The 25,254-nt window shown below is 43.1% G+C and overlaps 1 protein-coding gene and 1 long non-coding RNA gene across 2 annotated transcripts; both read left to right on the top strand.

Annotated features, from left to right (window-relative positions):
• Positions 1–233: 233 nt before the first annotated feature.
• On the top strand, positions 234–10,343 carry LOC125271519 (polymeric immunoglobulin receptor-like). Its single transcript, XM_048195556.1, has 9 exons — positions 234–573; positions 667–981; positions 2,119–2,751; positions 8,110–8,433; positions 8,525–8,851; positions 8,950–9,264; positions 9,344–9,646; positions 9,720–10,016; positions 10,288–10,343. The coding sequence occupies exons 1-9, from the start codon at positions 522–524 to the stop codon at positions 10,341–10,343; spliced, it is 2,622 nt and encodes an 873-aa protein (XP_048051513.1). The 5' UTR covers positions 234–521.
• Positions 10,344–20,656: 10,313 nt separating this feature from the next.
• Positions 20,657–22,293, top strand: LOC125271196. Its single transcript, XR_007185537.1, has 3 exons — positions 20,657–20,709; positions 21,125–21,220; positions 21,330–22,293. It is a non-coding gene; the product is annotated as an uncharacterized LOC125271196 (long non-coding RNA).
• Positions 22,294–25,254: the final 2,961 nt, after the last annotated feature.

Here is a 25,254-nt window from a genome sequence, read left to right as displayed (position 1 = left end):
TAAGGGCAACCATTTTGAGTTGACATCATTGTAGTCCTTAGTTTACAGCACTTAAGTCAGCACTTAAGAATCAGTCTTATACTTTACTAAAAGTTGCTTTTAGCTTCTTTATAAACGTTTCTTACTTTTAGTAAACTCCTACTCTTTACTAAGAATTTTTTGACACTTAAGTGAAAACTTAAGACTATTCTTAAGAGCATTTCTGAGAAGTTTTATACATACGGGCCCAGTTTTTGTTTGCTTTGCATTTGTGTTTTAAGGCTGCAGACTTCTGTGTCACTCATTTTAGTGATGTGTCATCTGCTTTGAGTGTCTTTGTATGCTTATATATTTGTTTCTCTGCATGTCTTTCACACATATCTCCACACTCACCGCCCTGTTAGTGTTGCAGATGGGTGGAACAGTTATAGAGAATAAGGAAGCAGAGATGTGAGAACAATCAATGGAAGATGTGTGTACATTTATGTGTGATCTGATACAACTCTTTCTCTGGATATCTGTGAGACTGAAGTCAATCTGGAATGAGGGCTGCCATCATCATCTTCATCTTCATCACTCTCTGCCTGATCTCAGGTCAGTTCTTCACTGGTCAGTCTGGGTCAAATAATATATGATCTAGATTGATGATATATAATAACCCAGAGCAAATGAACTTGTGTTTGGCAGGTCAGGTACTTTGTTTCAGTGTGACTGGATGTGCTGGAGGGAGTTTGATGTTCAAGTGCATGATCTCAAACCAGAGAGAGACTAATGAACAGCGTAAAGGAAAGTATTTCTGCAGAGACAGGAGCTGTAAGATGGGCATCAGTACTGAGATTCAGAACCGTTGGGTTTATAACGGGAGATTCGCTCTGTATGATGATGGAAACAGCAGATTCTTCACAGTGTTTATCAGGAACCTCAGCAGAGAGGATCATGGGGATTATATATGTGGAAACACTCAGAAATGGAGTCGTGATGTTAAGTTAAAGGAGAACAGAGGTACGTGTGATACTTTATAACTTACTACAGTAATTATTTTATTATAGTACGATTAAAGGTGCACTACGAAAGATTTTGAGTAAAAATGAAAAGTTCAAAACAGTTCCCATGCTTTACTCTGATTCACAACAATACATTTATAATTATAATTCATAAGTTGAGCTGTCAAGTCAGATTATTCAGGGAAAATGTCAGTTTTATGACATTTGTCTTTGCATGTTCATGTCACTTCTGTAAAAAGAAGAAAAAACTAAACAAAACAAGACTAGCTTCTATATGTAACTTACCTGATGAATTTTTTTCTGGATATATTCCTTGTAGGATGTACATTTTTCTGTCAATATGTATGATGAAAAATGACAGATCTGGGGTTTTCCAGAAAGCAAGGTTAACTTACCATCACATTTGTCACACAAACCTTACTTACTCGAGGTATACATGGTCAAAACTGGAGTAAGTTCAGTCGACTCAGAGTATGAAAGAGTTAACGGTGAACACAAAGACATTCTCAGGCCTCGTTTACACTAGTCTGTTTTGTTTTTAAAATGCATAACTTTTGCTACATTTACGTCTGTTGTCTACACTACTCCAGTGCTTTCGACCCTTGAAAACTGAGACTTTTGGAAACGCTGCAGACCCCTTTTTAGTTTGAAAAATCTGAGGTTTTCTTTCAGTGTAAACAGACCAAAATTAAGACTTTTGAAAACGAAGGCATGGCTGCCCATATTGCGCTAACAGACCTGAGCCGTGTCTCTCCAGGGCTCTGTAACAGACAAGCCTCCACGACCATGTGAAGAATAACATCCCTTACGAAAAAGAAGTTTATTCAAGTGTGCAATTAGTATACTTCTTTTAAACTAAAAATAAGAAAGTATACTTTCAGTCTACTCTTTATATACTTCTCAGAAATATACTTTTCTATACTTTTAATGTACCTATTCATCAAGATGGCGCCGCGCATGGCAGCCACAGTGCTTAGCTCTTCAGTGTTTGTTCTGTTTTTGTTAGTTTTTCCTGTTTTCTGTTTTTCAAACACCATCAGTTTTACCAGGGATGAACTGCTGAACATTCGGCAGTACACACCACAAAATCTTTTACCGGATTTCGATTATTCAGACGTTTTGTTGAATGTTGTAGTCAGCGGAGCGGCAGCGCTGTTTAGACGCTTCAGGACGCGCAGACGGGGAAAGCGCGCCGGCGCCCTCGTGAAGCTCAGACAGCGCGGATTAAGAACGCCGCTGCCTAGCATCCATCTGGCGAATCTCCGCTCTCTGCCCAACAAAACGGACGAACTCCTTCTGCTCTCCCGGACAAATAAGGATTTCTCGAACTCGGCTGCTCTGTGCTTCACGGAAACCTGGCTGAACGACGCCATTCCGGACAGCGTGTTAAGTCTGCCGGGCTTTCAGCTGTTTAGATCAGATCGCGACGCAGAATCAACGGGGAAATCGTGCTTTTACATCAACGAAAGGTGGTGTTCAGATGTAACTGTGTTAAAGAAGATGTGCTGTCCAGATCTTGAAACACTCTTCATTAACTGCAAACCGTTCTATTCGCCTCGGGAGTTTTGCTCGTTCATTCTGGTGAGCGTCTACATTCCTCCGCAAGCGCACGTGAGCTCGGCTTTACAGATACTCGCCGATATGATCACAGAGAGCGGGCAACAACACCCGGACTCTGTTCTAATCATTCTCGGGGACTTTAATAAAGCGGTTCTCTCACGTGAACTGCCCAAATACAGACAGCATGTTACCTGTCCCACCAGAGACAGTAATATACTCGACCATTGTTACACAGCAATAAAGGATGCATATCACTCTGTCCCACGGGCAGCTTTGGGGCTCTCTGATCACTGTCTAGTTCATCCCATACCAACCTACAGGCAGAAACTGAAATCAGCTAAACCTGTAGCAAAGACTGTAAAGAGATGGACCACCGAAACAGAGCGGGCTTTACAAGCCTGTTTCGAATGGACTGATTGGAGTGTTTTTGAAGCTGCTGCCACCGATCTGGACGAGCTCACAGAGACTGTTACATCATATATCAGTTTCTGTGAGGATCTGTGCATTCCTACAAAGACTCATTTAACTTACAACAACGACAAACCCTGGTTCACTGCAAAACTCAGCCAGCTCCGTCAGGCCAAAGAAGATGCCCGCAGAAAAGGGGACAGAGTCTTGTACAAACAGGCCAAATACACACTGGAAAAGGAGATCAGAGTGGCAAAGAGGAATTATTCTGATAAACTTCGGAATCAGTTCTCTTCTAATGACACAGCTTCAGTGTGGAAAGGTCTCAAAGTTATCACCAACTACAAGACACCATCCCCCAGCTCTGTGGAGAATCAACAACTGGCAGAAGATCTGAACGAGTTTTATTGCAGGTTTGAAAAATCACCATTAACACCTCCAACAACCCCCCTCTCCCCCACACCTGCAATTCAGTTCAGTGAAGATGACGTGCACCAGGTCTTCAGAAAGAACAAGAGAAGAAAGGCACCAGGCCCAGACAGCGTTTCACCAGCCTGTCTGAAAACCTGCTCTGACCAGCTGGCCCCCATCTTCACACTGATCTTCAACAGATCACTGGAGCTGTGCGAAGTCCCCTCATGCTTCAAACGCTCCACCATCATCCCCGTCCCAAAGAAACCCAAAATTACTGGACTAAATGACTACAGACCTGTGGCTCTAACGTCTGTGGCCATGAAGTCATTTGAAAGACTGGTTCTGGCTTTTCTGAAGGACATCACTGGAGCCTTACTGGACCCCCTGCAGTTTTCTTACCGAGCAAACAGGTCTGTGGATGATGCAGTCAATATGGGACTGCATTATGTTCTCCAGCATCTGGACAGACCAGGGACTTATGTGAGGATCCTGTTTGTGGACTTCAGCTCTGCTTTTAACACCATCGTCCCATCACTCCTCCAGCCCAAACTAACTCAGCTCTCCGTGCCCACCTCTGTCTGTCAGTGGATCACCAGCTTCCTGACAGACAGGCAGCAGCAAGTGAGGCTGGGAAAATTCTCATCCAGCACCCTCACCATCAGCACCGGTGCCCCTCAGGGCTGTGTCCTCTCCCCACTGCTCTTCTCCCTCTACACCAACGACTGCACCTCTAAAGACCCCTCTGTCAAGCTCCTGAAGTTTGCGGATGACACCACACTGATCGGCCTCATCCAGGACGGTGACGAGTCTGCTTACAGACTGGAGGTTGAACAGCTGGCTGTCTGGTGCAGTCTTAACAACCTGGAGCTCAACACGCTCAAGACAGTGGAGATGACCGTGGACTTCAGGAGAAACCCCCCTGCTCTCCCCCCACTCACCATCATGAACAGCACTGTGACTGCAGTGGAGTCATTCAGGTTCCTGGGCACCACCATCTCCCAGGACCTGAAGTGGGACAACCACATCGAGTCCATTGTGAAAAAGGCCCAGCAGAGGTTGTACTTCCTTCGCCAGCTGAGGAAGTTCAACCTACCACAGGAGCTGCTGAAACAGTTCTACTCTGCCATCATTGAATCCATCCTCTGCACTTCAGTTACCATCTGGTTCAGCTCAGCTACCAAATCTGACCTCAGAAGACTACAGAGGGTAGTCCGGTCTGCTGAGCGAATCATTGGCACAACCCTCCCCACTCTCCAAGAACTGTACTTATCCAGAGTGAGAAAAAGGGCAAAGAAGATCACTCTGGACCCCTCACATCCAGCACACTCCCTCTTTGAACTGTTGCCATCCGGTCGATGCTACAGAGCCCTGAGCACCAGAACGACCAGACACAGGAACAGTTTCTTCCCTCAAGCAATCCATCTCACGAACACTTGACAAACACGGAACACATAACACTATTACACATTATTTACTTAAAACACTTATTTATATCTCAATTTGCACACATAATTGTATGTACAATTGTCTATAATATATATTGTCTTTTGCTTTTTTTTTTTTGCACTTTGTCTATCTTGTAAATTTGTATATTATTATTTTATTCTTTTTATTATGTGTCTTGTCTTGTCGCTGTTACTCTGTTGCACTGTGGAGCTTCAGTCACTAAAACAAATTCCTAGTATGTGTAAACAACATACCTGGCAATAAAGCTCTTTCTGATTCTGATTCTGATTCTGATTTATGTACTTCTGAGATATATACTCAAAATTGCACTAAAGTATACTTGACAAAAGTCTAAGTATATTTGGCCTATACGTGGACTTGTTTATCGACTCGATCTACTTTAAATAAAAAATAAAAAATTAAAAAAAATTAAACTTACTTATATTTAAGTGTTGATAAAAAAGATTCATGAAGCTAGAATAAAATGGAAAGAGTTAAAGTACAGTTCAAGGTATTAAGTATGCTTATAAAGTGCAAAAATAATATATAAAAAGTAAACTATAAGTGTGATGTCATGTTCACTTAAAGAAAACTTAAAAGTATACTTGCACTAAACTAGCAGTTTACTGAGAGTATATTTCAAAGTGTACTTTCGGATACTAAAAATGTAGCTACTACTAGTATTAAAATAGTAAACTACTAGTATACTAGTATAAGTTCACTTTTAGTACAGATGCAGTACAAATGAGAAACGTAGCTGTGAACTAGTTAAAGTTTACTACTGTTACACTTATAGTACACTTAAACGTATACTTCAATTGGGCCAATTTAGTCCCAAGCGGTATTAAAATAGTACACTTTTACTAGTTTACTACTAGTACATTGATATTATACTTACTACATAAAGTATACTTAAAAAATATACTTGAACATTACTTTAGTATACTTGATCAAATGAACTTGAAGTATACTAGTTTTTCGTAAGGGATGGGGACAGAACTGCAAGCTTTGCTGCCTTTGTTGTCCCTTTTAACAGCCATTGTGAAGTTAAATGCTGCATTTCACTTCAGCTGCCTACATGTGCAAAAGGCAAACTATTATTAGAGCAATCAGCAATTGTTTACACTACCCTTACACTATACCAGCATGTCCACCCAATCAACAATTTGAGCTGTGATCTCAACATGTGGTCACAATGTGAGCTCAAAATAATGTGATCTAAATGTAATGTGAGCTAAAAGTGTAACCTCTCAGTGCACTCACTGTTCTCATACTACCCACTGAGCAAATTACGTCCAGAAGACGTCTTTTTGAGGTCTTGTCTCAGGTTGAAAAGACGTCCACTGAGGGGCCAGAATGAAAGTTTTTATGACGTCTTTTTTGGACGTCTTCTGGACATCCGATATAGACGAACAAGCAGAATCACCAAAGGAGAAAAATCACAATTTTTAAGCCACCATCGTGGAGATGAGTGTTTGCTTTAGTTGAGCTCTTGACCCTTGCCTTATTAATATTAGAGTTTGTTTGGGCTGTTAACTCAGTCATAACACCCAGACAAGTAAAGAGAAATGATCAGGTGATGGTTATGTTTTCACATAATCATTGTTTGATCTGAATCACTGAACTCATTTAGAGCCCAATCTCTGAGTTAGATTAATGTTATTGATTACAGCAGCACTGTGATTCTACAGCACAAGATCAGCTTAATCAAGATAATATAAAGGGTTTCACAAACAGTTGTTCTGAGCAAAAAAAAAATCTTTCTCTTAGGCACACACAGACATCAAGAATCAGCCTGTGAATCTCAAGGACGGTGACAAGCAACATATTCTGATAAACAGATCAACTCTGAACATTAGAAAACAAGCTACTAAAAAGTCACATAAACAGAACAAAATAAAATATGAGAATAAAGGAAATTACTAAGACAATTAAGCTCATAATTTATTCATGCAGCAATGCATGATGGGAGCCATGGATGAATTTTGATTGGTGGCTCCCAGAATGCACTGCAACATGCTTTATTATTCTCACCACTGTTGAGATTCACAGGATGATTCTTGATGTCTGTGTGTGCCTAAAATAAAAGCTTTTTTTTGTTCAACACACCTTTTCTGAAATCATGTGAATCGTATTGATAAAGCTGATCTTGTGCTGTAGAATCACAGTGATGCTGTAATTAATAACATTAATATAACTCAGAGATTGGACTCTAAATGAGTTCAGTGATTCAGGTCAAACAATGATTATGTGAAAACATAACCAACATCTGATCATTTCTCTTTACTTGTCTGACTGTTATGACTCAATTAACAACCCAAACAAACTCGAATATTAATAAGGCAAGGGACAAGAGCCCAACTAAAGCAAACACTCATCTCCACGATGGTGGCTTAAAAATTGTGATTTTTCTCCTTTGGTGATTCTGTGTGTTTGTCTATATCGGATGTCCAGAAGACGTCCAAAAAAGACGTCATAAAAACTTTCATTCTGGCCCCTCAGTGGACGTCTTTTCAACCTGAGACAAGACCTCAAAAAGACGTCTTCTGGACGTAATTTGCTCAGTGGGTATGGCCACAATGTGAGACAAACTGTTGACTGGGCAGTGTGCATGAATGGTCATGTGACATGCGTTTTGTAGTGTGGACAGAGATCTTTTCTGAACTGCAGTGTAAAGATCAGTATGGACGAGGAACGTTTTTATGTTAAAATGCTGTGTTAAAACAAAAATGGGAGTTACCATGGAAACAGATGCTAAGAAGCACACCATAATTCTTCTTTCTTCTTCATTTGTTTAAAGATGATTTACATACTTAGTGCATATCGCCACCTACAGGGCTGTTGTTCATCATTTGTTAATCTTATGTTTTAAGATTAAGATTTTTTTTTTATTACTGTGGACAATAATTATATTGTTTGTTTGATGCCAATTATAAATTAAAAAAAAGAAAGATTGATTAAAAAAAAAAAAAAAAAAAACTGCTTGCAAAGTCTCTCGTCCACCCTCGTTACCCACAACTGAGGTGCCCTTGAGCGAGATTAAAAATCTTTCACGTCCATGATAGCATCATCAGCTGAAGACCTCTGAAGAAAACTGGAACAGAGAATAAGTTGCTGTTTCATAACAGTCACATAACCTGCTTTCTGGAATACTTATTCTCTGAAGACAACTGTACAGAAATCTAAAAAAGAAAAAGAAAATCTGGAAGGAAAGAATAAGATAGAAAGGCCAAGTTCCTTAATAGTAATGTTTTATATTTCAGTGCATTTCACAAGGTTTTGTTGAAATCATTTTCAGGGTCTGGTTGTGGGACGTCTGTTATCCGGGACCAGTATGTTGGACAAACGATCACTTTCCACTGTGAATATGATCATGAGTTTAAATCACACGCCAAAGTCTTCTACAGTCTGAAAGAGAGTCCTGACCATGTGCTGAACAGCTCACAATCATCTGAGGAGAAGTTCATTCTGTCGGACAGTCGTAAAGATCATTTTAATGTGACCATTAGAGACATTTCTGCAGACGACGGAGGAGTTTATTTATGTGGAGTGCAGAGATACGGATCAGATCCATCACTTGCTCGCATAACCTTCATTAAAGAGATTCAGCTGAATGTTTACAGTGAGTTTAGTTTATTTTTTATTACATAATTTTTACAGCTCTAAATAAGAAATGTAAATTCCTCCTGACTTTTAACAATACAATAAATCAGGAAATAAATCTCATTTTGCAGGTCAAATCGCTTCTGTCCTGATTCAGGCCTACTCCAGTAAATCAGTCTTCATCACGTGTAAATTTCCACAAGAGTTCAGAAGAAACAAGAAATTCATCCAGAAAGATTCATCACAGAAGATTATTGTTGATGAACAGAATCGATGGGTCCGTCATGATGAAGTTCACATGTATGATGATTCCAGTGAAGGACTTCTGAAGGTTTTTATCAGTGATTTAATGGCGGCTGATGAAGGAACGTACAGGTGTGGAGTGAATATCGCTGATGATGATCTGTTCACTGACGTCAAACTGACTGTAAATCAAGGTAAAGAGATTCTGTCAGGAGATTCATTGGACACTTTCTTGCAGTTAAATTGAGGGATACTTTTGATATTATATATTTGTCATTGTTTTTGTGTACAGTTGATCATTTTCGTGCATCAAGTAAAGCATCTGCTGTTATTGGTAAAAGTGTGAAACTCACCTGCGATTTCCCTGAGAAACACGGCGAGACCTTCAAACACATCTGCAGAGAGAACAAGCAGAAGATATGTGAGAACATCAGTTCATCAGAGCAGAAACGCTTTGAGTTTTCTGTCAGTACAGCAGGAGTTTTTACAGTGATCATCAGTAATGTGAGCGAGAGAGATGCTGGAGTTTACTGGTGTGGAGCAGAAACCAGAGACACACATCTGACTTCTGTCTCTCTCACCAATCAACATCACCTCACTGTGACCAGTACGTACAGTCACCATAAACCAGATAACATGTGCATTCATTGCAGGATATAAACACTTTCATTCTCTTTGACTATTAGTGCCTCCAGTGGTCGAACGTGAAGGAGGTTCATCAGAGATCAAATGCCCTTATAATGAAAAACATTCAAGAGAAGTAAAACATCTTTGCAAAGGAAAGTGTTTCACTGAAGATGCTCAAAATATCATTCGATCCAATGAAGCCCATGTGAATAAACCAAAGATTTCAGCAAAGGATGATCCTGAACTCAATCTCTTCACTGTGACCTTGAGTGAGCTGAGAGCAGAGGATGCTGGGATATACTGGTGTGCAGTGAGAGATGAGTTTAATCTTCCCACTGAACTCATGATCGTCATGAAAGATGGTGAGGGGGTTTCTGGAGAAAATCTCAATGTTTCTGATCATTCTGTTCTCATACTCATATTTTCTCTCTTCAGCGGTCACTCGTGAAGCGTCTGTCGGAGGATCAGTGTCCATCAGCTGTAAGTTCATCAGGAATCACACAAGGTTTTTCTGCAGAGGAGATCAGCCGAACATCTGTGTCCGAGACGGAGTTCGTGTTTCATCGAATATGAGAACAAATGACCGATTCTCTGTGACTGACGAAACCTCAGCTGAAGTCTTTACTGTGAACATCACCGATCTGAAAGAAGAGGATTCTGGGAAATACTGGTGCGCAGAGGAGAGTTCTGGGTCGTACATATTCACTGAAGTTCATCTACATGTGATCAGAGGTAAAATATTAATTAATCTGATGATAACAATTGTTTTTTTGCTTAAAAATTATAATTACAATAATTTGTCTTGATTGTTGTAATTTGATAAATTTTTACATTTATTCACAATTATTGCACTTTCAAGTATGTGAAAATCATCAGATTTATTATATCATATACATTAACACACTCTCTAAACTGCTAAAACCATAAGGAGTTTCTCTCAAAACCAAAACAGTGAAAATCCTAATAGTGATTTCAAATGATGTTAATGTTTTTCTCTCTATAGTCACACAGAGGCTGTTTAAGTGCATTTATTCAGCAACTACAGTCAGAAACAAATAAGTTGAGATCAATGTTTGGATTTATTACAGTTCATAACTGAAGGTTTGATGGCAGATTCAGTCACAGTAAAACTCGTGAAGGAACAGACGGACTGAACGACACCTTCATTTGAGCAGAATATCTCAATAGAGATCGATAAACTCACGTGTTCATCAATGTTTTCAGATCATCAGGGGTGTTTTCACAGTGTAGAGAGCGCATGCACATGGTTGCCAGATTGCAAATATAAAGTAAAACGTCTCGGTTACGTATGTAACCCTCGTTCCCTGAAGGAGGGAACGGAGACGTACGTCAGTAGTGACCGACGAATTGGGATATCGCTAGAGAGCCCTATCAGCTTTGAGTGAACTAAAACAAGCCAATGGAATTGGCGTGCGATATTTGCATAATGCGCACCGCCTCCGACAGGTGTATATAAATAGGAAGCAGATGCAATCGCACTCTGTTTTTCGCTGAGGAGACAACTGGTGTCCGCACTGCAGCGAGGGTACAGAAACTGTGGCGACGGGACGTACGTCTCCGTTCCCTCCTTCAGGGAACGAGGGTTACATACGTAACCGAGACGTTCCCTTTCAGTCGGTCACGTTCGACGTACATCAGTAGTGACCGACGAATTGGGATCCCAAATAAAGCGCCACAGTTACGAAACCCCTTCCAGTCCCCAGTGCAAGCTCTAGCCACCCGTCGCACCAATTGGGACGGTGAAGGGGGCGAGCTTACGCCGAGAGAGTCTACTGCTGTTCCGACATACCCACTAAGTAAACTAGACTACACTGGGGAAGCGAACCTGTAGGGGACGCTGCGGAGGCCACTACCTACCCAATGGGGAGGAGTTTACGTGGAGAATACACATATGGACTGGCCTGGGGGGCAGTACGCATATGGAGTCCCTGGGATGGCTCCACCTGGGTAGGGGGAGACTCATCTGACAGGTGACAGCAGAGCTGGCTCTGCTAAGGGAAAGACACGGACTCGCCGTAGGGAGTTTTAAACCGTGGACAATTACACATATGGGACCGCCAGCCAACAGACAACGTCAGGGATGGATGTTGGCCTGGCATCAGACACTCCGCAATGTCCGAGCCGAAGGGGGAGGCGGAGGAACTCGACAGGGTTCGCCAAGTGGGGAACACGACTGGAGTCAATAGATGCACGTATCCGGCCCAGGGGGCGGGAATGGCATTGCAAGCCGACACTTAGAGCGGGTTCAACGTGTCTACCGGCTAGTGGAAGCGAGTACACGGGAAGATACCGGCTCTACACGTAGGCTGTAGAATCTAGCGAACGTGTTAGGTGTCGCCCAGCCCGCAGCTCTACAGATATCTGTCAGTGAGGCGCCATGAGCCAACGCCCAGGAAGAGGCCACTCCTCTGGTGGAGTGGGCTCTCAACCCAAGCGGACAAGGCACGCCTTGGGAATCGTACGCCAAGGCGATGGCATCCACTATCCAGTGGGCCATCCTCTGCTTGGAGACAGCCTTTCCCTTCTGCTGGCCTCCGTAACAGACGAAGAGCTGATCTGAGGTCCTGAAGCTTCGCGTTCTGTCCACGTACACACGCAGAGCGCGGACGGGACAGAGCAAAGCTAGGGCTGGGTCTGCCTCCTCCGAGGGCAGCGCTTGCAGGTTCACTACCTGATCTCAGAAGGGAGTGGTAGGAACCTTGGGCACATATCCGGGCCGGGGTCTCAGGATGACGTGAGAGTCACCGGGCCCGAATTCTAGGCACGATTCGTCGACCGAAAATGCGTGCAGATCCCCTACCCTCTTAAGTGAAGCCAGTGCAACCAGGAGGACGGTCTTGAGAGACAGTACTTTTAACTCGACTGACTGCAGAGGCTCGAAGGGATGACCCCGGAGAGATGTAAGAACCAGGGTCAGATCCCAAGAGGGTATGGAGGAAGGGCAAGAAGGATTCAGTCTCCTCGCCCCCCTCAGGAACCTGACGATCAGATCGTGTTTCCCCAGGGACTTACCCTCAACTGCATGGTGATGTGCAGCGATAGCGGCGACATACACCTTGAGGGTGGAGGGAGACAGCCTTCGCTCCAAGCCCTCTTGCAGGAAGGAAAGCACGGATCTGACCGAGCATGATCGGGGGTCCTCTCAGCGAGAGGAGCACCATTCAACGAACAGGTTCCACTTCAGCGCATAGAGGCTCCTCGTGGAAGGAGCTCTAGCGGAAGTGATGGTGTCTACGACCGCTTGCGGGAGATCACTCAGAACCTCCGCATCCCGTCCAGGGACCACACGTGGAGGTTCCACAGGTCGGGACGCGGGTGCCATAGGGTGCCCCGTCTCTGAGTCAGGAGGTCCTTCCTCAGAGGAATCGGCCAAGGAGGGGCTGTCGTGAGGAGCATCAGGTCCGAAAACCAGGTCCGAGTGGGCCAATACGGAGCCACTAACAAGACCTGCTCCTCGTCCTCCCTGACCTTGCACAGGAGCTGTGCGAGAAGGCTCACTGGGGGAAACGCATATTTGAGCAGACCCGGGGGCCAGCTGTGTGCCAGGGCATCCGTGCCGAGCGTGCCGCCGGTCAGGGAATAGAACCACTGGCAGTAGGCAGTTTCTGGGGAGGCAAACAGGTCTACCTGGGCCTCGCTGAAGTGCTGCCAGATCAGCTGGACCACCTGGGGATGGAGCCGCCACTCGCCCGCAAGTGGAGGCTGCCGTGACAGCTCGTCGGCTGCACGGTTGAGCACACCTGGGACATGAATGGCACGAAGCGACCTCAGATGCTTCTGACTCCATAACAAGAGATGGCGGGCGAGTTGCGACATGCGACGGGAGCGTAGACCACCTTGATGGTTGATGTACGCAACGGCCGCAGTGCTGTCCGAGCGGACCAGTACGTGCTTGTCTGACAGCAGCTTCTTGAAGCGGCCCAGTGCAAGACGTACTGCTAGCAACTCCAGGCAATTGATATGCCAATGCAGTTGAGGCCCCGTCCACAGACCCGACACTGCATGCCCGTTGTACGTGGCCCCCCATCCGGTGGCAGAGGCATCTGTGGAGACCACAGCGTGCCTGGACACCTGTTCCAGGGGCACTCCTGCCCGCAGGAACGAGGGGTCCGACCACCGGATGAGGGTGCGACGGCAGCTCGGTGTCACGGGGACACGGAGTGTACCGTGCTGCCACGCCCATCTCGGGACCCGGCCGCGGAGCCAGTGTTGAAGCGGCCTCATATGGAGCAATCCGAGCGGCGTGACCGCAGCTGCAGATGCCATATGACCCAGGAGCCTCTGAAAAAGTTTCAGTGGGGCCGCTGTCCTGCGCTTGAGCGTACTCAGGCAGGTCAACACCGACTGGACGCGCTCCTCGGTGAGGCGCGCAGTCCAGGCGACCGAGTCTAGCTCAAGACCGAGATAAGAGATCCTCTGCCCGGGGGTGAGTTTGCTCTTGTCCCAGTTGACCCGAAGACCCAACCGGCTGAGGTGAGCTAGAACCATGTCCCTGTGTTCGCACAACTGCTCTCGCGAGCTGGCCAGGATCAACCAGTCGTCGAGATAGTTGAGAATACGAACGCCTTGTTCCTTGAGGGGAACAATGGCCGCCTCCGCAACCTTCGTGAAGACGCGGGGTGACAGGGCCAGCCCGAAGGGTAGGACTTTGTACTGATATGCTCGACCATTGAACGCAAACCGAAGGAAGGGTCTGAGGCGAGGCAGAATCGAGACATGAAAGTACGCGTCCTTCAGGTCGATCACTGCAAACCAATCCTGGGGACGGACGCATTCAAAAATGCGCTTCTGCGTGAGCATCTTGAACGGCAACTTGTGAAGGTACCGGCTCAGGACGCGCAGATCCAGGATTGGCCGTAGCCCACTGCCCTTTTTGGTACAATGAAGTAGGGGCTGTAAAACCCCGACTTCATATCGGCTGGAGGGACCGGCTCGATTGCATCCTTCGCCAGGAGGACCGCAATCTCCGCCCGGAGAACAGGTGCATTTGTCCATTGACACCTGAGTGTAGTGGACACCCCTGAAAACCGGGAGACGCCGGGCGAACTGAATCGCATAGCCGAGTCTGATGGTACGAATGAGCCAGCTGGACGGGCTGGGGAGCGCTATCCACGCTTCCAGACACCGAGCCAGCGGGACCAAAGGCAACACAGACGCACCGGGGGTGGGGCAGCGAGGCAGAGTACGGGGACCCGACTCGGACGGCATGGGAGCGGCCCGGAGTGTGGTCAGACTCTGCGAGGCAGCAGTGCGTATGGGAGACGGCGCACGGGGCGCGGCCTGCACCATCACACTGCCACCTGCTGGCGATGTGAGGGGGGGCTGCGCGTGACAAGGCAAGGCAAGACAAGGCCTCGCACACTGACAGCCGCCAGCAGAGTACGGGGACCCGACTCGGACGGCATGGAAGCGGCCCGGAGTGTGGTCAGACTCTGCGAGGTAGCAGTGTGAATGGGAGATGGCACATGGGGTGCGGCCTGAACCACCACACTGGAACCTGCTGGTGAAGTGAGAGAGGGCTGAGAGCGGCAAGGCGGGGCCTTGCACACTACCAGCCACACCCTCCTGGGACCTGGAGGATCAGATAACAGTTCTATTCGTGGGTACCGTTGGACTCCGGAGAGCCAGCGGCGGAACAGACCAGAATTCTACACCCGGCCCTCCTCCGGGGAAATAACTGTTTACTTCAGCTTCAGGTCGCCATATCCCCAGGACCGCCTCCCGCCAACCAACTGGGTTGGCTGCGGGGGGAGCGGGCTGGGTTTTAGGCCAGCTTGTGAGATGAGTGCGTCGAGAAAGTGTACTTTGACAATGACACATCCCAGCAAGACTAGCCAGGGGTGTTTCCAGACCACCACAGTGGACATTGTCTGGCCAGGGGCCTGCACTATGACCTGGATCATGCGTAGCTCAACCCTGACTCAGAACTACCCACATGCAATGAGTGCTTTGGCGTACCACGGACTTGCCAGGGGCCAAGACCTATGCAGGGCAGAGGTGGTGTGCCCGTAGCACTGCCACCCCACCCTAAAGGGTAGTGAGAGAGAAAAAACTTGTAATGCAGATTATGGCCCCCTTGGCATACCATATTTGACACCAAAGAGGCTACAAACTGCCAAGTTTTTCCATGCACGTCTGGGCTAAAGACAGGGGCGGGGCAAGGCGAGTACGCGTCGCACAACGCCCCCAGGGGCCCGGGAAAGCATGGTTGTCAAGTCTGAATCTGATTCAGCATGAGCACATCACAACTGTGGGACGCTCAGCATCATCTTCATGTTCAGAGCCTAACAATACTCTCTCCAATGTAGCAGTCGACATCTGATCCTCTGCTGGAGCCCAGACTAAGACGCTAGGTCCCTCATGAGAAGGACCAGCAATCCAAGCAGAAGCTACCAGCCATGTTGGACAGTGAACGTGGCCGTCCAACTGGACGACACACGGCGCACTGGGCGCCGATGTGGCCATGTTGTACTAAACATGAACCACCCACGGACATAGTCACAGCATGTTTGCGATGCACTAGAGGAGTGGGGGGCCCACGGAGAATCATTTACTACTACAAACTGATAACGGTCAGATAAGTATGATTTGAACCATGCCAATGCAATTCCACTAATGCCAACATAGTTTTCAAGTCTATTTAGGAGAATATTGTGATCAATAGTGTCAAATGCAGCACTAAGATCCAGTAACACTAATAGAGAGATACAACCACGATCTGATGATAAGAGCAAATCAGTAGTAACTCTGACGAGAGCAGTCTCAGTACTATGGTACGGTCTAAATCCAGACTGGAAATCCTCACAGATATTATTTCTTTCTAAAAAGGAACATAGTTGCGATGAAACTGCCTTTTCTAGTATTTTTGACAGAAAAGTAAGATTTGAGATTGGCCTATAATTGACTAATTCTTTAGGATCTAGTTGTGGTTTTTTAATAATAGGTTTAATAATAGCCAGCTTAAAAGTTTTTGGTACGTATCCTAATGACAAAGATGAATTAACAATATTAAGAAGGGGATCTATGACTTCTGGAAGCATCTCTTTCAATAGCTTAGTTGGTATAGGGCAGTGGTTCTCAAACTTTTTTCCCAGTGGGCCGCACAATGGTCCAAGTGCAAGTCTCACGGTCCGCATATAATTTACATATGACGTCACCAATGCAAACCAATCAGATTTAATGTTATGGTATTAGCAGATAATACTATTATTATACCAAGATGTTGCACACAATAAATAACAAATAAAAAATAACTTACTGACATTAGCTTTACAATAATAATCAGTAATGCTCAATGAACACACAAACACAATCACTTTAAGTTGCTATTTAATTCTGTATGACTTTATGACTCTCTTCAACATCATCGCAATAGTCACCAAACAATCACATAAACGCCTTAATAAGCAAATGTTACTCAGCTCTTTTTACAAACAACACTGAGCGCACTGTAGGCTAATTGCAATCTCTGACGATATCAAGCATTCTGTCCTGTCGCAATCCCTCGCGCAGCATCGGATCCGCGAGCGCGCGCAGAGTTGGGCTTATCCAGTCGCGGGTGCGCTGATGTGGTTATTTTACTGATTTAAAATACATCAAACAAACACATCGAATTCACAGTTCAGTCTTTTGAAATTGTAGGTTTTGCTTGTCAAGTACTTTACTACAGAGCAAACAGGAAGGTTGCCCATCTCGCTCATTAGGCCTAACAGCAAACTGATTCTTCCATTCTTCTTACCTTTACTGCTGATGCTGCGACTCTTCTTGCTTGCAGGTGTTCCTTCACTTTATCTTCCACATTTAGTTTTTCTCCTTTAATAACAAATTTGACCATTTTGAGGCTTAAATTTACAAAATTAATGGCTACTGTTTGAATTCTTCCTAAGCGCGCACTTTTGTTTCGTTAACTGAGTGATTGCGTCATTAGCCTACATTGCCTGATGTCTGAAAATAATAAATGCTCACCAAAATTATTTTATATGACAAATAAAGCATTATAGCTCATTTATATTTTTTAATTCACTTTAATTTAAATTTTAAAACAAAAATAAATTGTATGCTATTTATTATTATTATTATTATTACTGTGGTAGGCATATCGCGGGCCGCATTTACATTCGTGACGGGCCGCAGGTTGAGAACAGGTTGAGAACCACTGCTCCACACCCATTCAAACGCTTACTGCGGTGAAGTGTCGCGTTGCGCGACTCGCGCCCAATTACATCAAAAGTATACACTCACTGGATGTCATGGCAACTGAATCACGGAGGAAAACTTTAAATATCTCGCCTTCGCTTTAATTTCGGACCATCTCCAAAAAGACATAAAACACTAAACAAATGATTTTGACATGCGTTTATCAAAATAGGAAATCCAGATTTTTAATCCCTTACACACAATTACTGCTGTTGAAATACGAAATGGAGGCGGGTCCGGATTGAATTCCCTCCGGGTCCGGATCCGGACCGGAGTCCGGACTTTGAGAAGTGCTGGTATAGGGTCTAACATACATGTTGTTGATTTTGATGATTTAACAAGTTTAGACAATTCTTCCTCTCCTAAAGCAGTAAATGAAATTAATTTTTCCTCAGGGACACTACAATGCAAGGTCTGACACGATACTATAGTAGACGGTTGCATGGTTATACTTTTCTCTCTAATATTATCAATCTTGCAAGTAAAGAAGTTCATAAAGTCATTACTGCTGTGCTCTTTGGAAACATCAGAAGTTGAAGCTTTATTTCTTGTTAATTTAGCCACTGTATCAAACAAATACCTGGGGTTGTGTTTATTTTCTTCTAAGAGTATTGAAAAATAGGCAGATCTAGCAGTTTTTAAGGCCTTTCTGTACTCAATCATTTTCTCTCTCCACGAAATGCGAAAATACTTCTAGTTTTGTTTTCTTCCAGCTACGCTCCATTTTTCTGGCTGCAGTTTTTAGGGCCTGAGTGTGCTCATTGTACCATGGCATTGGATTCAATTCCTTAATCTTTTTTAAACGCAAAGGAGCAACTGAATCGAATGTGCTGGAAAAGACAGAGGCAATAGTTTCTGTTGCAACATCGAGGTCTTTTAAGCTGTCTGGTATGCTAAGGCGATGAAACTGATCAGGAAGATTATTTATAAAGCGATCTTTAGTGGTAGAAGTGATGGTTCTACCATATTTATGGCGGGGAGGCAGTTTAGCCGCTTTCACCAAATGTAATATACACGAGACTATATAATGATCTGAGATGTCGTCACTCTGCTGCAGAATTTCAACGGCATCAATATCGATTCCATGTGACAATATTAGATCTAAAGTATGATTACGACAATGAGTGGGTCCCGACACGTGTTGTCTAACACCAATAGAGTTTAGAATGTCTGTAAATGCCAATCCCAATGAGTCTTTTTTATTATCTACATGGATATTAAAATCACCAACAACAAGGACTTTATCTGCAGCTAGTACTAACTCTGATAGAAAATCAGCAAATTCTTTAATAAAGTCTGTATGGTGTCCTGGTGGCCTGTATACAGTAGCCAGCACAAATGTCAACTTACATAATGTTACGTAAAGCACCATCACTTCGAAGGAATTATATTTGAAAGACTTTTGACTAATACTGTAAATATTACTATAAATTACAGCAACACCTCCCCCTTTGCCTTTCTGTCGAGGATTGTGTCGATAATCATAACCTTGAGGGCTGGACTCATTTAAAGTAGTGTAATCGTCCGGTTTTAGCCAGGTTTCTGTCAAACACAGCACATCTAGATTATTGTCTGTGATAATATCATTTACAATAAGTGCTTTTGAAGAAAGTGATCTAATATTTAACAATCCAAGCTTTATCATTTGTTTATCATTATTATCTCGATTTTTTATTTGTTGAACATCAATTAAATTTTTTCCATTAAATGGGTTTGGAAGTTTTTTGTTTTTATTAATTCGGGGTACAGACACAGTCTCTATGTGATAATATCTAGGTGTAAGAGTTTCTATGTGTTGGGATTTATCTGACTTCTGTAACGTGAGGCAGCTAGCAGACGGTCGGTTTAGCCAGTCTGTCAGCTTCCTGACCTGGGCCGTAGTTTGTCATGTTTCAGCTCTAAGACTATGTGCCATATTACTAGAGAGAAGAGCAGCACCATCCCGGGAAGGATGAATACCATCTCTTTTCAACAGGTCAGGTCTGCCCCAAAAACTTTTCCAATTATCTATGAAACCTATATTATTCTGCGGACACCACTTAGACAGCCAGCCATTGAGTGATGATAATCTACTAACTATCTCATCACTCCGACGAACAGGAAGGGGACCAGAGCAAATTACTTCTCCTGACATTGTACTTGCGAGTTCACACACCTCTTTAATGTTAATTTTAGTGATCTCCGACTGGCGAAGTCGAACATCATTTGTGCCGACGTGAATAATAATTTTAGAGTATTTACGATTAGCATTAGCCAGCACTTTTAAATTTTCTTTGATGTCAGGTGCTCTGGCTCCCGGCAAACATGTGACTATGGTGGCTGGTGTCTCTATTTTCACGTTCCGTGTAATAGAATCGCCAATTACTAGGGCACTTTCAACAGGATTCTCAGTGGGTGCGTCACTGAGTGGGGAGAACCTGTTTGATGTTCTTAATGGAACGGAAGAGTGGTGTTTTCCGCGACTAGGCCGCCTCACCGTTACCCAAGTGCCCTGCTGCGCGGGCTCTATAGCCAGAACCGAACAATGTACAGAGTTCACTAAGCTAGTCGCATCCAAAACAGTATCTGAAGCCCCTGCATTCTTACTATCCTCGATTAAAGTTTGGATGCGTGTCTCTAATTCTGAGATTCTCTCTGTCAGCCTGACTATTTCCCTACATTTATGACATGTAAATCCCTCGTCGCTGACAGAGAGGGCTATGCTAAACATGTGACAGATGGAACACGATATAACACTGGGAAAGGATGACATAACTCACCGTGTTTGTAGACTGATCCGAGTTGCCACAGCTGTTTGATGAACGCGTTGGAAGAGGAGCGCGCGAGACTGATGACAAGTTAAACAAGCTAGCGAGATGCAAACGCGTTGTTTCAGCGATTTAGATTCAAAGATTACAAGCTGGCGACGTCAGATTAATGTGGTGGGCAATAGTATATATATAAAGTAATGATAATATAAGCAACAAAAAGTACGAGATTCAATAAAAGTAAGAGAAAACAAAGCTATACGGAGATACAAAACACTGAGCAGCGAGGCAGAGAGGCAGGAGCAATCGAGCCACTCAGATGTTCCACAAAACAAAAGTAAATAATGAAAGAATTCGTCCCTTCAATAAATTTGACGATCAATAAACTTGACCATGTGTATTTTCAGAAACGATGTCATCTTACACTGAAAGAGAAACATCCCAGGATAAAGAAAAGTCTGGTAAGATCTAACAGATCCATTTCTCAGTTTGAGATGAAAGTGATCTTATAAATATATAATAAGTGTTGGATGTACAGCATGTGTATGACTGCTAGATGAATGTCATAGTCTCACCTTGTTTCTCAGTGACAATCTCTTTGCTTTGTGTGATTTATTGACAGAATTTGTTCCTCTAATTTAACCATCGGCTCTACGATTGTGTATTTTCAGAAACGACGACATCTGACACTGAAAGAGAAAAATCCCATGATAAAGAAAAGTCTGGTAAGATCCAACAAATCTGCTTCTCAGTTTGAGTTGAAAGTTATTTTATGATATAAAGATGAGTGTCAGATGTACAGCATGTGTATGACTGCTAGATGAATGTCATAGTCTCACCTTGTTTCTCAGTGACAATCTCTTTGCTTGATTTCAGGCTCTTTTGTGATAGTTGCTGTTTCTGTGGGTTTGATCCTGCTGGCTGTGTGTTTAGTGCTCGTGTTGCTCAAAATAAAATACAACCGTAAACACGGTGAGACACTCAAGCTGCTGCATTTTTAATAAATCTGAGTTTGTCTCCCTCTGCTGTTCAGAAATACACACACAGATTAACTTCACACTTTCACTGCTCATTCACACAGGCATCGTTTCATCAACTCCAGCACAATTACCCACAATCCCCTCTGATGGGCTCCTGTGCACTGCTGTCAGTTTCCAGAAGCATGAAGAGTCTCTCAGTGACGCTGCTCTCGCCTTCAGCAACGAGGAGATTCACTCGGATTACACCACGGTCATTTACCACATTGTGCCAAATTCATTTTAGTTCAGCCTAAAGAAACTCTGGAATGAAATGTATTTTGATTCATTTGTTTCGCTCAAGCTTCCCCAAACACTTAATCAGGCCTCTATTTCTCTAATTTTAAAGAAAAATAAAGATCCCTTGCATTGCACTTCTTATCGGCCGATCAGCCTTCTTAATGTTAACTTTAAACTCTTGTCTAAGTTGCTGGCTTTACAGCTAGAATTCGTGTTACCAACCATAATTTCTCCAGAGCAGACAGACATTCATTTTTTAATATTAGAAAACTGTTCAACATTGTATATAATCCCTCTTCTTCTTCTGTCCTGGAGGCAATAATTTCATTAGATGCAGAGAAAGCTTTTGTCCGGGTGGAGTGGAAATATCTCTTTTACACTCTAGAGAAATTTGGCTTTGGTGATAAATTTATTTCTTGGGTGAGGTTATTATATTCTGCCCCCCAAGCATCTGTCAGAACCGACAATACCCGTTCTGACTATTTTTCCCTCCACCGGTCGACTCGCCAGGGATGTCCCTTGAGTCCACTCCTCTTCGCCATCGCTATCGAACCCCTTGCTATTGCACTGCGGTTTGATTCATCTATAAAAGGCATAAAAAGAATGGGTACAGAGCAAAAAGTGTCTTTGTATGCGGATGATCTCCTCCTTTATATTTCTGATTTGGCTAGGTCGATACCGGCAGCTCTTAATATTTTGAAATCATTCGGAATAATTTCTGGTTACAAATTAAATCTGAACAAAAGTGAAATTTTTCCACTGAATTCTGCAGCTAGGGACTATCCTTTAGTAATTTTCCATTTATGATTGCACACCATAGATTTACTTATCTTGGAGTCTGCATAACGGATAAATTCAAAGATCTTTTTAAATTTAACTTTGCTAATTTATTACTCCAGATGGAGAAAGATTTTGCGCGCTGGTCTTTGCTTCCCCTATCCTTGGCTGGAAGAATTAATTCAGTTAAAATGAATATCCTTCCAAAATTCTCCTATTATTTTCACTGTAAACCTATTTTCCTGCCTCAACACTTTTTTCATAAAAATTGATTCCCTGATCCTAGGATTTATCTGGAATAAAAAGATACCCAAAATTCGTAAGATATTCTTTCAGAGACCCAAAATACTTGGGTGTATGGCTCTACCCAATTTACAATTTTATCATCGGGCTTCAAATCTCAGAGTCATGCAATGCTGGTTAAATCAGGATCAATCTTGGGATTCATCTGGATGGTTTAATATGGAGGCTACTTCATGCATGCCCACTTCACTGACAGCCTTATTACATGCCCACATGCCCCATGCACCCTCAATTTCCTAATCTCCCTAGAACTACTCCCATTGACTTTTTTTCCCAAGCCCACCCATATTATGAAGGGTATGATCTCATATCTTTATAATGCAGTTTGCACTTTGCGTGAATGCCTACTTGCAACTATTAAATCTCAGTGGGAGGAGGGCATAGGAGAAAATATTTCAGAAGAACAGTGGGAAAAGATTCTATGCCGTGTGTACTCTTCATCTTTTTGTGCCAGACATGCTCTGATTCAGTTTAAAATTCTCCACCGTACCCACTGGACCAAAGTTAGACTTTCAAAAATATATCCTGAAGTGGATCCCACATGTGACCGCTGTCACCAGGCCCATGCAGCTACTGCACACATGTTTTGGTCCTGTCCCTCTCTACAAAATTATTGGTCCCAAATCTTTAAAACATTATCTGAAGTTCTTACAAATCATATTGAACCTCTGGCTTTGACTGCTTTATTTGGTACTCTTTCCCCTTCTCTTGATATGCCCAAATATAAGTCTGACTTCGTAGCCTTTGTCACACTGCTGGCATGGCGTTTAATTTTATTAAACTGGAAATCGGCTAAACCTCCTACTCATTCTTTATGGATTAAAGATATTTTCCATTTTATTAAACTAGAAAAAATCAGACACACAATAAAGTGATCCTCTGATAATTTCAATAGAATTTGGGGACCTTTCCTAGGATATGTAGTAAAATGAAAGGCCCTCATTCACCTGACTATACATCTCCTCTGGTAGTAATTCTTTTCCTCCCCCAGTATATAGACCGGTACCCTACTTTAGGGATATGTCGGCTGTGCTGAGTATGTTTAGTACCTTTTTGTACCTGTGATTTTATTTTGTAAAGAATTTTTTTTTGTACTATTTGCTTGTCTTACTATCTTGTTGTTGTTATTATTATTATTGTTATGTTTTTTTTTTTTCTAGTATTAATTTTATTCTTTTGTTATTTGTTGTGTGGATCCTTTTATTAGCAAAAGATATATATGGAGGTTATATAAGTATATGTATATGTTTTGTAATTGTATGTTATATTTTGTTATTATGGAAAATTTAAATAAAGAAACTCTGGGCTCATTTTACACCATCACACTGATGATATTACATGCTATTCTGCTTCTGCTGTCTATCCATCGCTAAATTACCTGTATGTGTTTGTATGTTAGAATAATTTAAGTGTTTAGTTAATAAAGTCTTGTTCGTGTCACACTTATAGTTGTTTCTAGTTCATGCTCATATACTGGAGTCCCTGATCATGCAGATTTTGGCTACATGCTCTGAGTAGAACTGTACAGTAAGAAAGATATTTCCCTTCCCCGGAATAAACATTTCTTATAACAGTCACTGGCCCTCATGGCCAAATCTGCACCGAGCCCAAAACAGCGCTGTGTTTCCAGAAGCACCGCAGATCTTCACTAAAACCCGCCCGTAACACTCCTCTCTGGATCAATATCACACAAACCATCATTTCACCAACAAATGGAAGTTTTATCAGAAAACAACTCGGAAATAAAACAATAACAAGATCACAAAATGAACATGATAAAAGTGGCCGTCTGCTGGCATTTTTATTGTTCACTTAAAGATTTAAAACCAAAGCATTGATGTTTTACCACAGTTTTACAATAATAAGTGATACATTGATCATAATGAATTCATTTGTGTCAAGATTGCACATTTTGTATGTCTCCCTCATTTAACACACCTGATTCAGCTCATCAGCTCATTAGTACTTGAGTTGGGCGTGTCTGATCCAAACTGTGGTGAGGGGTTCAGGACAGGATTGAGAAGCACTGCTGTAGCTGCTGATGCATGCTGTTTCACAATAATGACCCAGGAAATATTTGTGAAATGCTTTTTTTTTTGAGACATTTAAGGACAATTAGAATATAAATTAGGATTTTTAATGCCATGAATTTCACCCTTTTTAACATTTTCCATAGTGTCTCAGTAACAAGATGCTGCAAAGAAAATGAACAGAATAAGAACCAAATCCTTTGTACAAATTGTTCACAGAAATTATATATTTATGTCTATAAGACAAGTCCAATAGGAAACTTATAGGAATGGTAATATGATCGGAATTCTAATTAAAATAGTACAATTTTCTTATTGGAATCATTTAGTATTGTTTGACAAGGGGATGATGTCAAGGACATCACCTGGTAACGTTCAGAGACGGTCACGATGTGGAGTTCTTTTAAGGTTTGGGGGATGTTATTTGTGGATCTTCAGGGAACATTCAGGAGGTTCTGGGAATGTTTATGGGACTATTAGGACGTTCCCTCTAGGTCTCTACACTATTAATCAGGCATGAGCAATGTGTGTTCATGCTAAACACATTCAAAGATAAAACACAAAGCTGACAGACTCGCAATGTGATGAACATCATTTACAGTAATCCGGGGAAGTTCTTGTAAGCTGAAGTCATCTTCTA

Source organism: Megalobrama amblycephala, linkage group LG7, assembly GCF_018812025.1.
Source record: "Megalobrama amblycephala isolate DHTTF-2021 linkage group LG7, ASM1881202v1, whole genome shotgun sequence".
NCBI lineage: Eukaryota > Metazoa > Chordata > Actinopteri > Cypriniformes > Xenocyprididae > Megalobrama > Megalobrama amblycephala.
This window is presented reverse-complemented; position numbering and strand designations above follow the sequence as displayed.

What these genes read in the sequence shown, in the direction of transcription:
- LOC125271519 (XM_048195556.1), top strand. Translation starts at nt 522, where the DNA reads ATGAGGGCTGCCATCATCATCTTCATCTTCATCACTCTCTGCCTGATC. An exon ending in CACTCTCTGCCTGATCTCAG is followed by an intron (nt 574 to 666) that starts GTCAGTTCTTCA and finishes TGTGTTTGGCAG; the next exon opens with GTCAGGTACTTTGTTTCAGT. An exon ending in TCATCTACATGTGATCAGAG is followed by an intron (nt 10,017 to 10,287) that starts GTAAAATATTAA and finishes TTCTCTCTATAG; the next exon opens with TCACACAGAGGCTGTTTAAG.